This window comes from Rhinichthys klamathensis, unplaced genomic scaffold (assembly GCF_029890125.1).
Source record: "Rhinichthys klamathensis goyatoka isolate OS25496 unplaced genomic scaffold, OSU_Roscu_1.1 h1tg000429l_1, whole genome shotgun sequence".
Classification (NCBI taxonomy): Eukaryota; Metazoa; Chordata; class Actinopteri; order Cypriniformes; family Leuciscidae; genus Rhinichthys; species Rhinichthys klamathensis.
The window spans coordinates 252,669-268,950 of NW_026606925.1; the positions used below are offsets into that span (position 1 = coordinate 252,669).

At 41.5% G+C, this 16,282-nt stretch overlaps 1 protein-coding gene across 1 annotated transcript in view; it reads left to right on the forward strand.

The window, feature by feature from the left end:
• The window catches only part of LOC130071052 (butyrophilin subfamily 2 member A1-like), a 72,477-nt gene extending 58,652 nt beyond the window's left edge, over positions 1-13,825 (forward strand). Inside the window, exon 10 of the mRNA XM_056235666.1 lies at positions 13,781-13,825. Within this exon, the coding sequence (XP_056091641.1) occupies positions 13,781-13,809 (29 nt within the window). The 3' untranslated portion in view covers positions 13,810-13,825. The remainder of the gene's footprint in view (positions 1-13,780) is intronic.
• Positions 13,826-16,282: the final 2,457 nt, after the last annotated feature.

Genomic DNA, 16,282 nt, shown 5'->3' on the forward strand with positions numbered 1-16,282 from the left:
GACACATGTGACCCACACCCCAGCTCGACATTGCATTTCTGGCCCAGCTGTTCCAACATACCAGGGAATGCACAGTCTGAACTTGCTAAAAGCTTTTACTTCTCCGCTCCGAATGTTTGGTCCATACATCCGTTCTCCAATGCATTGTAAGGCTAGCTGATGGGGTTGGCCATACATTTTATTGAGGGCTCTCATGGTGTTTGGTCCTCTGGGGAATATACATGATTATATGAGTTGTGGAGTGAGTGCTGGTGAACTGCAGGTCCCCACTCACCATCTGCCCCGCTGAGAAGGACGTGACCAGCCCCGCTCCAGAACCAGAGCCCAGCCAGCCTTCCAAATTGCCCAGCACTGACTTCATGCTTGAGCCCACCGCAGACACTGAGCCCCCGCCTGCCACAGAGAAACAGCCAGAGCCTATGCCTGACCCACACTTTGCCACGGAACCCGAACCCAAAGACAGTCTGACCAGGTGCGCAAGTCGGCTACATCGTCCGTACCTGTGGGGTAACTTGTGGAGTTTGAGGGCATGGAGGGAAACCCTGCCCACACCCCCGCCACTGTGGATGAGTTGTGCCTGGCCTCTGAAAATTATTTGGAGGAAGAGGAGGAGATAATTTTCACTAATGGTCTCATCCCTGCTGCTCCCGCCTAGCTCAAAGTCTCCTGTGTCTCCAGAGTTCTCACCTAGCCTCTCTCTCTCCTGCCTCTTCTTCCTATAACAGCCGGTTCCACAGCCACCACCGCTGGTTCCCTTTATTCCCTCGGCTCCTGCTCTAACAACTCTCCACTGTGTGGATTTACCCAGGGTCTTCTGGTCTCCAGCTCAGCCCAGTAAAGAGAATCATCTGGCTCCGCCTCCAGCCGCTGACTCTGTCACTCCACTTCGGCCTGTCGACCTATCAGCTCTACCTTGGCTAATCCTTCCCTAGGCTCCACCAGAGACTATTGTCCTTGAAGCTCCACTGGGCTCCCTCATCCCTCCGGCTCAAAAGTCACCCTACATGGAGGGTCATCTGCTGCGCTCCGTCTCTTCTCCCCTTCGGCTCTGTTGGGCTCCATCTTGCTTCCGGCTCCACCTCGGTCCTAAGTCCACTGGCTCCACCCTAGACACTAATCACTGCGGCTACACCTCGGACTCCAGGACCATTGATGTCGCCCGGTCCCATCTGCTCTCCGTCTTTGCCTTGGTCTCCACCTCTATCAGCTCCATCCCCCTTGTGTCGACAACCAAGCCTTCACCATCCCTCCCTCGACTCCGCCGTGGGCCATTGTCCTGTCTGCGCTCTGGGCCCCTGCCTGGATACTCCTGCTCCTGGCTGCTCCCTGATTCCACCCACCGTCATCGATGCACTGGTCTCTACTGACACAAGTGCCTTTTGGTTCATGCCTTTCACCTGCCCTGTTGCCGAGCCCCTACCCTCTTGGACTGTTGGACTGTTACAGCACAAGGACGTGCCTTCCCAGGGGATGCGCCTTCCCATACAGTACAGTGTACTGTATATTCTGTTCTAGTTAGTCTCCTTGGCTGTTATTTAGTTCTATCACACCCGCTCTGTTTCATGCTAATTACTCCCCATCTATTTAAGCCCTGAGTTTTCCTTAGTTATTAGTGCGTTATAGTCTGTTTACGTGGTTTTGTTTGTATTATTATTGTTGTTGTTGTCTCCTGCGATCCCCTGACTGTTTCTGTTATGGATTTATTAAAGACTGTTTTGTTTTTACTCCTGTGTCGAGCACTTCAATACAGCCACCAGCCGTGACAGCTATAGATCAACAAATGTTCATATTTATTGATTAAATCATATACATCAACGCTTTCCATTTGATATTGTCACTGGGTTACAATTACACATTGTAGGTTAATTAGGATAATGTGACACTAAACAAAAACCTGAATGCTATAACTCTTGACAACAAGGTCATAACAAAAAGATTGCTTCCTTCCATGATTTAAAAAAATACCTAAGAACTATCTGTTAACCAAATAACAAATATATGAGCAAAGAAAAAGCAAATATGTTTGGCGCACAATAAACGAATCAAACACGTTTAAATTCAGTGGAAAATCAAATGAAGAATTTTAAATGCTCATTATGCAAGATGTACAAACAAATACAGTTTATGCATAGAATATTTGCACTAATACATATGCATTATTGACTAAGGCTTAGTATATTTCATTGGGTGTGTCTCTCTGTGTCTCTCAGAGTCGTTCACTGTTGTGGTTCCTCGTGATCAGATAGTGGCTCATGTCGGGTCCACAGTCACTCTGCCCTGCTGGATCTCTCCTCCTGAGAACGCTGAAGTTCTGGAGATCCGCTGGTACCGTCATGAGTTCAGCAAACCTGTTCTCTTCTATCAGAATGGGAAGATCCAGGACCAGGAGGAATCGTACAGGAGCCGAAGCTCACTGACTCTGCGCTCAGATCAGTCTGTTGGACTGAAGGATGGAGACGTCTCTCTACGGCTGGAGAAACTCAGGATTCAGGATGAAGGTTCATTTCACTGTTATGTCAGTGGAGAAAGTGCATATGACAGCAGAGAGGTGGTTCTCGAAGTCACTGGTGAGTCAAATACTACAGTGCATGTTTTCAAGGTTCTACACCTTATTAAAGATACACTCCTGAACAAAATCTTAAGACCGGGGGAAACGTTGCAAGTATTCGCATTTCGCGCTGTGGATCATAACCAGGTTGTAAGTACTGCTTCAAAATGCCAAAAGAAAAAGCAGGAGCAAGAGACAAAAAATAGAGAGTAGGCAATTTATTGAAAACTGCATTTAAACTTAAACAGGCTGTTCATCAGCTGATGAAAAGTTTAAGACCATAGGCATAAAAAGGTAAAATCTGCACAAAAATATGGCTTTCGTGTCATTGATCTTCAGGCAGTCACACTGTCATGATCTCCTGATGGCAAAGGCAAAAAGGCTTTCTCTCTTTGAACGTGGCAGGATTGTTGAGCTGCACAAGCAAGGCCTCTCGCAACGCGCCATCGCTGCCAAGGTTGGACGCAGTAAGACAGTCATTTTACATTTCTTAAAAGATCCTGAGAGTTATGGGACAAAAAAGTCAAGTGGTAGACCCAAAAAATTTCACCTGCACTGAGCCGCAGGATCCGACGGGTTGTCCGTCAAGACACAGGTCGATCCTCAACCCAAATTAAGGCACTTACTGATGCTGACTGTAGCCCAATAACCATAAGACGTCATCTGCGAGAGAAGGGCTTCAAGAACAAAAAACGTCTTCAAAGGCCACGTCTCCTCCCACGCCACAAACTTGCCCGTTTGGAATTTTCAAGGAAGCACCAAACATGGGACATTGAAAGGTGGAAGAAAGTTTTATTCTCTGACGAGAAAAAGTTTAACCTGGTCCTGGACCTGGTTAAAAGTTTAAGAAGGTCCTGATGGCTTCCAACGTTACTGGCATGACAAGGAGATCCCACCGGAGATGTTTTCTACGCGGCACAGTGGAGGAGGCTCCATCATGATTTGGGGTGCTTTTTCCTTCAATGGGAAAATGGAGCTTCAGGTTGTCCAGGGGCGTCAAACGGCGACTGGCTATGTGGACATGTTTCAGCGGGCATCCCTCTCGACTGAGGGCCCCCATCTGTGCGGTAATGACTGGGTCTTTCAACAGGACAACGCTGCAATTCACAACGCCCGCCTGAAGAAGGACTTCTTCCAGGAGAATAGCGTTGCTCTTTTGGACCATCCTGCGTGTTCTCCTGATCTAAATCCCATTGAGAACATTTGGGGATGGATGGCAAGGGAAGTTTACTAAAACGGATGTCAGTTCCAGACCATGGATACCCTTCGTGAAGCCATCTTCACCACATGGAGCAACGTTCCCAGCAGCCTCCTGGGAACAGTCGCATCAAGCATGCCGTAACGAGTGTTTGAATTGATCAACAAGAACGGTGGGGCTACTCACTACTGAGTCCTTTTTTGACACTTTTAGTTCTGTTGTAGGTTTATTTTGGGGCTATGGTCTTAAACTTTTGATCAGCTGATGAACAGCCTGTTTAAGTTTAAATGCAGTTTTCAATAAATTGCCTACTCTCTATTTTTTGTCTCTTGCTCCGGTTTCTTCTTTTGGCATTTTGAAGCAGTACTTACAACCCGGTTATGATCCACCAGCACGAAATGCGAATACTTGCAATGTTTCCCCCGGTCTTAAGATTTTGTTCAGGAGTGTATATTTCACATGTTTTGTTGCATGTGTAGGCTTTTCTCCCGATTTCTACTAATCTATCTCTCTAACCAATAGAATATCAAACCAATTTTCCAAAGAAATGGTCAAGCAGCCTCTATTAATCCACTGGAGATGCATTTACCCAAAGAAATAAAAAAATATACTTGCACAGTGTTTGTAGAACGTCTGTCTCTTCTCTTCCAGCTTTAGGATCCGCTCCTGTCCTGTTTCCTCAGCTTCTGGATGATGGACGTGTGAACATCAGCTGTAAGTCCAGCGGCTGGTATCCAGAGCCGAACGTCACATTGATGTCAGATGAGCGAACGGTTCTCCGTCCTGGAGGAGTGTCTCGCAGTCGGGGAGCAGATGAGATGTTCTCTGTCCACAGCTGGACGGCCGTCTCTCACTCGGACGCTCAACTGGTCTCATGCTCAATGTCTCTCAAGACTGGAGAGTTCAGAGAAGGAACATTGAACATACAAGCCATCATCTCTTCAGGTCAGCCTAGTCAAGTCAAGTCACATTAATTTATATAGCGCTTTTAACAATACAGATTGTTTCAAAGCAGCATTACAGTGATATGGAAATTAATGGAACAGAGATTGTTTTAGTTTTACAGCAGCTCTAGAATAAAGTTATTGTCCAGATAAGGTTAGTTTTTGATTGATTCACTTACATTGTAAAAATCATTAGTTATTAATTTAGGGGGCGCTTACACGATACCATTTTAACTGAAAACAGAAAACTTTTAATGTGTTCTGGACGTTCATTTCCACGACAACAGTGTTTGGCGGCTCGAGAACGCAAACTTTGAAACAGGTTCCAAGGTGCAAGTTTTTAAAAAGAAATAAAAACGGTATCTCCGTGTAAACTTCAAAAACGTGAATATATGAAAACGCTGACAGCGTGCACATGAACATTACGTGTGTTAGTCTATAGGGTAACACTTTAGAATACGGTTCCTTCGTTAATGAATAACTACACAGGAACAAATGAGTAACACAATATTAACAATCTAGTAACTACTATTAACTAACAAAAAATTCTGATTAACGAATTAGTAAGTAATAGCGCACAGATGAAAGTGGTAGTTCACTATTAACTAATTGATAACTAATTTTTTTTAATGCTTCCCAGAGAACTACTGAAGAAGATTAATAGTTCATGCAAAACTAATCAATAACTAATGCAGGACAAATGACTAGCACTACATTAACATTAATAACTGCTGTAAACAAATACACAAGGTTTATCAATATGTAATAGCATAGCAGACTTATGATTTGGGAAATAATTAGCCTATGCTCTCTCCTAGAGAACTATTTATCAACTGAATAATTTTAAAGAAATGGCTTTTTAAATGCAGTTGTCGGGACCTTACTTGTCCTGTAGTGATTCAATGCCAGTCCAGAGGAATGCCAGAAAATTTGATTGATTATATTTTATTTCATTCATGGATATTTCCATTAACTTACTTCATCATTCTCATTTATGTAACTTATAAAACCATGATGAAAAGGAGGCAGGATGAAGAATATCTTATATTTCCTGCCCCCTCCACACACGTATGAGCCAGAGTCACGGTGACGGCTGGAACATATTGAGTTATCGGCCATCCAAATACCATATACAGTGATTTTATTATTTAACCTATACCTCGAAAAAAAAAAGAGATTTTATTAATGTCTCCTACCTCATACGTGTGTGCAAATATCTTGTGAAGGATTAGAAGATTCTACACTTTAGGATTGGCTTTTCATGTAAGAATCATGATAACTAACTAGTAATGACTCAAGTGTTACTACATACTTCTAAAGGAATGACTAATTATTTGGATCCGTATTCTAAAGTGAAGATCATGGTAACTAACTAGTAATGACTCAAGTGTTACTACATACTTCTAAGGGGATGACTAATTATTTGGATCTGTATTCTAAAGTGAAGATCATGGTAACTAACTAGTAATTACTCAAGTGTTACTACATACTTCTATGGGAATTACTAGTATCTAAAACTTCACCAAAAACCGCAAAAGCTTAAAAGAATTAGTAATTCCTTTAGAAGTATGTAGTAACACTTGAGTAATTACTAGTTAGTTACCGTGATCTTCACTTTAGAATACGGATCCAAATAATTAGTCATTCCTTTAGAAGTATGTAGTAACACTTGAGCCATTACTAGTTAGTTACCATGATTCTTACAGTAGTTCTCTGGGAAGCATTAAAAAAAGTAGTTATTTATTAGTTAATAGTGAACTACCACTTTCATCTGTGCGCTGTTACTTACTAATTTGTTAATCAGAATTTATTGTTAGTTAATAGTAGTTACTAGATTGTTAATATTGTGTTACTCATTTGTTCCTGTGTAGTTATTCATTAACGAAGGAACCGTATTCTAAAGTGTTACCGTCTAGAGGTTTGAATATATATGTGCAAAGGTGCGTAGCCTTTCTTTATAAAGTGACATTGCTAAATAACTTGTCTGTGCTGCATAATACAGGATTTTTTTATCGTTTCCGCGGATCCATGCGAACTGGAATCATTTTGATAACGTTTTATTTGTACAGAGGTAAAGGGAAGGGAAGAAGGCCTTCACAGGGGAGAGTCAAGTTGACACTTCAGGGTTGCGTTGTGGTCGTGTCTAGACACAGGTCCTTCATCAGATCTGGATACGGCCTGGATTCGGAGGACTACGGTAAACCTCGGGATAAACAGAGACTAATATTAGCGTAGACTAATATATTCTATGTGTATGGCAGGCCAAAGAGATGTGTTTTTAGTCTAGCTTTGAACTGACAGAGTGTGTCTGCTTCCCGGACAATGTTAGGAAGACTGTTCCAGAGTTTTGGTGCTAAATAGGAAAAGGATCTACCGCTAGCAGTCGATTTAGATATTCTAGGTATTATCAACTGGCCGGAATTTTGAGATCGCAATAGACGTGAAGGACTATAATGCGTTAAGAGCTCGCTCAAGTACTCGGAGCTAAACCATTTAGTGCTTTGTAAGTTATCCGCAATTTTTCAAAATTTATACGATGTTTAATAGGGAGCCAATGCAGTGTTGACAGAACCGGGCTAATATGGTCAGACTTCCTGGTTCTGGTAAGAACTCGAGCTGCTGCGTTTTGAACTAGCTGTAGTTTGTTTATTAAGCGTGCAGGGCAACCACCCAGTAGAGCATTACAATAATCTAGCCTTGAGGTCATGAACGCATGAACTAATTGTTCCACATTCGTCATTGAGAGCATATGGCATAATTTAGATATATTTTTAAGATGAATAAATGCAGTTTTACTGATACTAGACACGTGACTATCAAATGAAAGATTGGTATCAAAGAGCACACCCAGGTTCCTAACCGACGACGAAGACTTGACAGAGCAGCCATCAAGTGTTAGACAGTATTCTGGGTTATTACGTGTGGAAGTTTTTTGTCCAATAATTAGAATCTCTGTTTTTTCAGAATTTAGTAGTAGGAAATTACTAGTCATCCAATTTTTTATATCAGCTATGCATTCCGTTAATTTTGTGAATTGGTAAAATTTGTCAGGACGCGAAGAAATATAGAGCTGAGTATCATCATACTGAGTATGGAAGTAAAATAATGCCAAATGTTTTTGAAACAAAGAAGCCTGTTGAATTGCACTACTTGAAAAAAAAAATTATTGCATTAACTCTGCTTGCATTTGAATGCATTGTATTTTTTAGGGCTTGCATTTTTATGGGCTGAAATTCAACATGGTGGAATATTAAAGCTGTCAATATTTCAATTCAAAACATTTCAAACACATTTTCATTATTAAAAATTCAATAATCCATATTCACCTTTCATATTTCACTTCCAAAATATTCATGTAATAATCAAAATAACTGTTTAAAAACACAACCTATAATATTCAACAGGCAATTTTCGGTCCATTTTATTTCACTTTGCAAATTCACTTTCACAAATTCACTGGTTCAAATTCGATAGTAAATTCAACATTGACATCCAGGAACTGCAGGAAAAGCAGTAGATTACCGAGCATACTCTCCATCTGCTGTTAGTCGACCTCACCAGCAGGGGGTGCAAGCGCGTGTTCGATTTGACATCTCTTTATTTACTGCTACAAACTGATAACGGTCAGATAAGTATGATTTAAACCATGCTAGTGCAATTCCACGAATGCCAACATGTCTGTTCAAAAGAATGTTGTGGTCAATAGTATCAAATGCAGCACTAAGATCGAGTAACACTAATAGAGAGATACAACCACGATCGGATGATAAGAGCAAATCATGTGAGACTCTGATGAGAGCGGTCTCAGTACTATGGTACGGTCTGAATCCGGACTGAAAATCCTCGCCGATATTATTTCTTTCTAGAAAGAAACATAGTTTAATCATAGCCAGCTTAAAAGCTTTCGGTACGTATCCTAATGACAAAGACGAATTAATGATATTAAGAAGAGGATCTATGACATCTGGAAGCATCTCTATCAGTAGCTTAGTCGGTATAGGGTCTAACATACATGTTGTCGATTTAGATGATTTAACGGGTTTGGAAAATTCTTCCTCTCCTATAGCAATGAATGAATCAAATTTTTCCTCAGGGAGACTACACTGCACTTCCTGATGCGATACTGTGGTGGACGGTTGCATAGTTATAATTTTCTCCCTAATATTATCAATCTTATAAGTGAAGAAGTTCATAAAGTCATCACTGCTGTGCTGCTTGGAAATTTTATTTTTCGTTAGTTTAGCCACTGTTTCAAATGAATACCTAGGGTTGTGTTTATTTTCTCCTAATAGGGTTGAAAAATAAGCAGATCTAGCAGCTTTTAAAGCCTCTCTGTAAGCAATCGAGCTCTCTTTCCATGAAATGCGAAATACCTCTAGTTTAGTTTTCTTCCAGCTACGCTCCATGTTTCTGGCTGCTCTCTTAAGGGCCCGGGTGTGTGTGTGTGTGTGTGTGTGTGTGTGTGTGTGTGTGTGTGTGTGCTCGCTGTACCACGGCGTTGGACTATTTTCTTTAATCTTCTTTAAGCGCAATGGAGCAACTGTGTCTAAAGTGCTGGAAAAGAGAGAGTCAAAAGTTTCTGTTGCAACATCGAGTTCTTCTAAGCTGTAATTCGCAACACCTTAAATGTTTTCCTCCTTGAATTTACATTTTGTGCAACTATAATTAGCTATAAACATAATTTATAATAAATATATATATATTTCCATAATAGATTTCATCAATCCCTCTTACTTTTTACATCTATTATTTTATCTTGGATTATGCAAATGCAAAATGGGTTGCAATTGGAATTTTTATGTTGACTTAATTTGTTTAAATGATTGTTCTACTTTACTGTAATTGATTTATATATTTTGAAGTTGTTTGGATTGATCTGGTTTCCCTTTCTCAGATTCATCAGATCCATGGAAGGCTCTTTTCTTAACCCTTCTCATCTGTGCTCTTTTGGGTTTGGCTGGGCTGATCCTGTACAGATACAGACACAGACAGAAACGAACAGGTACAATCTGGAAGAAAGATTTCAAAAAATTCAGTCTTCAATCTTTATATGTCCCATTTCATCTCATGATAATATTGATCTGTTTTGCAGGGAAGAAAACAGCAGATCAAAGTAAGTATAATGAATTCACGCCATTAAAGTATAGTCATGTCATAAAGATAGTTCACCCAAATATGAAAATTCTGTCATTAATTACTCACCCTCATGTCGTTCCAAACCTGTAAGACCTTTGTTCATCTTCAGAACACAAATTAAGATATTTTTGATAAAATAAAAATATCATAACTATAGCAAACACTGATAGATTACTCAATAGAGACATTTTTGTTTAAAAATAATTTGACCTGTATGCAACCCGATCTGGAAAGACTTTTAAATGGAAAAATAATGTTGTTATGCCAACTAATGCACAAAATGCATGAATACTAGTTATATGTACTTTTACACAAATGAGCTGGAATCCCTTGAATGCCTGAAATGGTTAGAAGTGTAATTTAATGCGGTTTGTTGTCTTTTAAGTATTTGTGGATTGATAATGAACCCCTCCAATGATATTTTCTCTGATTTTATATTTTGAGCATGGAGCTATGGAGCACAGAAAAGGTATTAGTAGTTGTCTGTTCCTTTTCAGTCAGTCATGTTCTACGTTACGTCAGAACGTTTGACGAATGGGATCTCGCCCGAAAACGCCCAATCAGCTTTGAGTGGTACAAAACGAGCCAATGGTACACAAGTACCTTGGTCTGCGGAATTTGCATTACGAGCTCCGCCCCGCTATGTATAAGGAGTTTAGCTCCAACCCTAATCAAACACACCTGAGCAAGCTAATCAATGTCTTCAGGATTACTAATGCTAAAGGCAGGCGAGTTTAAATCAGGGTTGGAGCTAAACTCTGCAGGACAGCAGCACTCCAGGATCGACGTTGCCTATCCCTGTGCTATACGATCATTTTCGAGTCTCAACGAGTCAAGCCTCTTCAGTTCAGTGTTGATGTGAAAAGAGCTTGTTTGCTGCTGCAGATCTCTGAATAGATCTTGCATGCTGTGCCTGTGATCTCCCCTGTGCGCTTCAGCACTGCTGTAAGAGGTACATTTCTCTCTAGAAAAGCTTCACGGGTGCGTCTTTTTAAAGATGTCACTTCACCCGTGTGGTTCTGAGTGCGGTCGTCTTCTGCCTCCGTCTGACAGTCACGAGCGCTGTCTCACATACCTGGGCTTTCAGCACGCTAAGGCTGCGGGAGTATGAACATCGCGACGCTGCGATCGAGACTCAATGACCTCAGATGAGGTACAGTCCCATCTGCCATACCCCGATCTAGTTCCTCTTCTCGTGAAGGGCTACTTCAGCTGATGGCCAGGGTGATCTGAGGGTGACGATGTGGGACTCCCCGACGAGTCCATCTCCTGGGACCACATGCCCCTCTCTCGCATCGAAAACTGTGGAGCTTCCGGATGAGATTGCTGGCTCCTCTCTGCAGCGACCCAGCGTTTCATTCGTGGCACCGGCGGATGATCCGATGTCGATGACCGCATCACAAGGCGGGCTTGACTCCTCTGGAGATGAGGATTCGGCTGATTTGCCTCCCTCTGAGATGACAGCTTTGCCCGAGTCTGATCCAGAGCTGACGGGCAGCTGAGAGCATCGGGCTTGACTGGAACCCTCCACCGTGCCCCGAGCGCTCGAGGCTGGATGACTGGTTCTTCGGGGTGGCACACGCTGATCGTCAGCGCCCGCCTACAGTTCCGTTTTTCCCGGAAGTGCATGAGGAGGTCACCAGTTCGTGGAGGGCTCCTCTGACTGCCCGTAACCGTTCTGGGGCTACCTCCGCCTTCACTGCCCTCGATGGCGGGGCGGCCAAAGGGTATGCAGGGGTACCCCCAGTGGAGCGATGCAACCCGGTCCAACTGTGCTTGTGGCCAAGGCTTACAGAGCTGCGGGCCAGGCCGCTTCTGCTTTGCATGCCATGGCCATCCTGCAAGTGCAACAGGCCAAAGCGCTTAAGGGTAGTGCTCACTGCTACCGAGCTTTACCACCTCAAGTGGTGACTACCATCACTTCAGCTAGGGCCCTGTCCACCCGACACTCCTATGCTCTGAAGTGGAACCTCTTTGTCACTTGGTGTTCTTCTAGTCAAGAAGACCCCTGGAAATGTCAGATCGGGTCGGTGATCTCCTTTCTCCAGCAAGGGTTGAAACAAAGGCTGTCTCCTTCCACCCTCAAGGTCTATGTGGCTGCTATTTCAGCTCACCATGACTTAGTTGACTCTAAGCCAGTAGGGAAGTACGAGCTGGTCATCAGGTTTTTGCGAGGAACTAGGCGGCTTAATTCGCCCACCCTCAGCAGATACCCTCTTGGGATCTCTCAGTGGTCTTATCTGCACTGCAGAGAACTCCATTGGAACTCAGTGGAGCTTAAGTTCCTCTCTTTGAAGACGGCGCTCCTTCAGTTAAGAGCGTGGGGGACCTGCGGGCATTTTCAGTTGACGAAGCGTGCCTGGATTTCGGGCCGGCTAACTCTCACGTGATCTGGAGACACCGGCCGGGATATGTGCCCAAAGTTCCCACCACTCCTTTCAGGGATCATGTGGTGAACTTGCAAGCGCTGCCCCTGGAGGAGGCAGACCCAGCCCTAGCACTGCTCTGTCCAGTACACACCCTCCACGCTTATGTAGACAGAACGCAGTGTTTCAGGACCTCAGACCAGCTCCTCGCCTGTTACGGAGGCCAGCAGAAGGGGAAGGCTGTCTCCAAGCAGAGGTTGTCCCACTGGATCTCGGGCGAGACCGCATTCATCAGTCATTCTGACGTAACGTCTATGTTCCCTCCTTTAGGGAACGAGGGTACAGACATAAAGTTGCAAAGAACTTCTCGGTTAAGTATATATTAAGAACTGCAACTGCTGAAGTGACCCAGAAGTCATTACTTTCCACACGCTAAAAATAAACCAAAAGCTTCTGCTTCATATTTATTTAATTTCTATCATCTTTCCTAAAAAATAATTGTATCAACATAAAGGGCGTCTTGTGCTTTAATATAATCAAGAAAATCTGACCTTCTATTCCAGGAGTTTTTGTCTTGTTTAGATTTTTTTAATTCCAGATTTTAAAGGCTCAGACTTTTAGACCTCACTGTATATTTTATGAACTATTTAAGAAATAATATATGCAGTTTCTTATAAATGTCTACCAGAGCATAATGTGAATATAATTAAAACATACAACTTCAATATGGGAAATGAACAATTCATGAAAGTTAAACTATTTATGCTCATTTTATGTCCTTAATTACAGCTGTAGTTTCCCTTCCCTAAAATCTCTAATTATTTGTTTCTTATTTAGTTGTTGTGGGAGACGTAAATATTGAAGAACTGAGGAAACATGCAGGTATGACATCATCTCAGTTATATATGCACATACATTAAGTGTAAATATGATCTCACACACGAGGATTAATAATTGTTGTTTTATTATTTTTCCTCAGTTCAGATCACTATTGATCCTGAGCATTTACATCCAGGTCTGAAGGTCACTAAGGACAATAAAACAGTGAGAGACGCTGCAGAATATAAACCCACTAGAGAGGGATTTCCATATGAATTATGTGCATTTGGAGCTCAAAGATTTACATCTGGACGTCACTATTGGGAGGTTGAGCTGGTGCGTCCACCTAACCCTCCTAAAAACTACTGGTTTATTGGTGTGGCGAAACATGGAAATTTCAGTGTAAAAGACAGATCTGCTTTAACTCAATCAAACGGTTACTGGTTCTTGTGTTCAGACGGTCCTTATGGCTTTTACACCAGCTCTGATCCACCAGTTACTCTCTCACTGACGCCGAGACCCGAACGCCTGGGAGTTCTGTTAGATTATGATCTCGGTCAGCTGTCATTTTACAATGTCAAAGAGAGGAAACATCTGCTGACCATGAGCACCAGATTCACTGGATCAGTCGCTCCGCTGTTTAATCCAGGAGTAGGAGATCAGAGTCCGCTTATAATTCTGGATCCAGAACCTGTAGGATCACCTGTAGAATCACCTGTAGAATCACCTGTAGAATCAGCTGTAGAATCAGCTGTAGAGTCCAGTGAACCTTTACTGAGTATCAGCTCAGACGCCTGACTGACCAATCCAGTGTTTAGACAGAAGGATGTATACGAACAAAAAGTAAATCTCTCTTCTCACTTACAAACTACAGAAATCTCTAAAACGGTACTGATATGTACCGAGTACAGCACTAGCAACCTCAAGCTCATGGCTTGGTTCCCAGAGATCATGAATACTGATAAAATGTACTTAAACTCAGCAGCATCTGTTCAGCTAAACGTTAACTTACGACAACTTTAGATGAAGCATCCAATCCTACACTAATCGCTTAACATCGTCAAATCAAGCGCTGCACATTGGAAGCGATCCTGACCACATCCACACTATTATAGCTCGAGACACATTTGATCATCCCATGGCTTTATATCGAACATCACATGGACAAACAGGAAGCTCTGTTTGCCTGAGAAACGGCTAATAGCGGTACGAACTGGTGGTGATATATGTGGAATTTAAAGTAATTAGCTAATCGAGTTATTTTTATTAAGGTGTTTTATTAAAATGTAATGTTCAAATGCTAGTGAAAAGAAGAAACTTTGAGATATTAATCTGCTTATGTGATGGACATTGGTTATGCTATTCTTTGCTCGCTCCTTTGAAGGCCTCTTGAGTAAAATGCTCTATATTTAATGAAGCACACACAAAAGTCCTGGGGCCTGATGTATAAACGTTGCGTATGCACAAAATGGGCATAGAAATATGCGTACGGATTTTTTCCACTCACATATTGGGATTTATAAGAAAAAAACTTGGCGTAAATAAGTGCGCACCGTAAGGATGCTCTTGACCGTGCGTACGCACTCTTTTAGAAGAGTATGTGTTTTGGCGACACCAACTGGCCCAAATAGCAATAACTACCGGTATTTAAAATGAAAAACTTCAAAATTATCCTATTACATCACCCAATAAATCAAATTGCATCAACCTGAATTATCATTATCAGCATTCTTAACCAGGTGAAAATACTATTGTTTTGTAATGAATGGAATAGCTAACCTGCACGCAAACTCTGACCCGTGCGTACGAACGTTTTGGAGATGGAGCAGTTTGGCGACACCGATGGTGAGCTCGAGTTAAATGTCTTTTTGGTCACTTTTAGACAGAAAATCTAAAGAAAATTATACATATACAGAAAGATAATACAAATATAATGTCACTCACCAAACCTATCACTTGAAGCAAATATCCATCCCTTCTTAAATATCCGCGCCGGCGAGTGCGTTGGGCTGTTTAGTGAAACTGACGCAGATGAAGGAAAACCGTAAATCTTCATTATAAGTCCATCATAAATACAGTGCATGTTCACAATAACAGTTTAAATAAATAAATGAATGATTTAAACTATGTTTTACTTCTGATATAAACATTTAGATTAAATATGCCATTCTCATTAATGGTGTTAAACCCTTAAACTACATGAAATCATTACTGAGAAGTTAGGACCCATTTTTATATTCAATAAATATAAATATTTGTTGTGGATGTGATGCTTTTGAACACTTTTCCTCTGGCATGCTGTCTGTGTTTTAATGTGTTAACTACATAGATAATTGCTTATCATGATAGCAGATTGTCTGAGAAAATGGTTTTGTGCAAATAATGCACAACAAGGTCTATCTGTTTCCATTAAAAATATAAATCAATTAAAATACTATTTGGCCAGTGGAAAATATTGGGAAAAACTTTCTCTGAAATGCATTTTGCACTATTTTATTTTATTTATTTAAAAAAAAGGGAAGGATGGGCTACTAAATGATTTTTATTAATGTAATGTGACGGCACATCCGTATTTCATATTTTCCTAATGTCTTGTACCGTTAAACATGTTATCATGTGGATGAATAATCATATGCAAATGATATGCAGATGAGGATATGCATAGTAAAACTAGGCGTTATAATCTCCATATATGGTTGTTTCGGGGAGGAGACGCATGTGCGCACAATCTTCCGCTGACTGGGATTTATAAAGTGAATTCTGCGCAGGTTCTGGCGTACGCACGGTTTTATAAGTCTGAATATTTTTTGCCGTACGACATTTTTGGCTTTCGGGCGCACGTACACTTTTAGTAAGGATTCTACGCACAGTTTTATAAATGAGGCCCCTGAACTGGAAGCGATGTTATCGGTTTATACGCAGAATGTTAGAAGACACTTACTGAACTGCAGAAAAATAGAAGATAAAAAACATGAACCAACAGTATCAACCATAAAATTGAAAATGATCAGTTGGATGATTACTCACTGGCACATTAGCCATTTCCACTCCCCAATATAGTTCTTTTCATATGTTTTGCTTTTGGATTTATATTTAGACATTATAAAATCACTGTTATAGTTCAACAAGGTGAGGAGCTCACGCACACAATCGAAGAACATTTTTATTTAGACTCCAAATGCAAAGACAAAAGGTTTCAGCAGAGCGTTTTCAGTTATAATAATAATAAAACATAGGTTAAGCTTACCAATCTCTGCTTGTTCACTTGGAC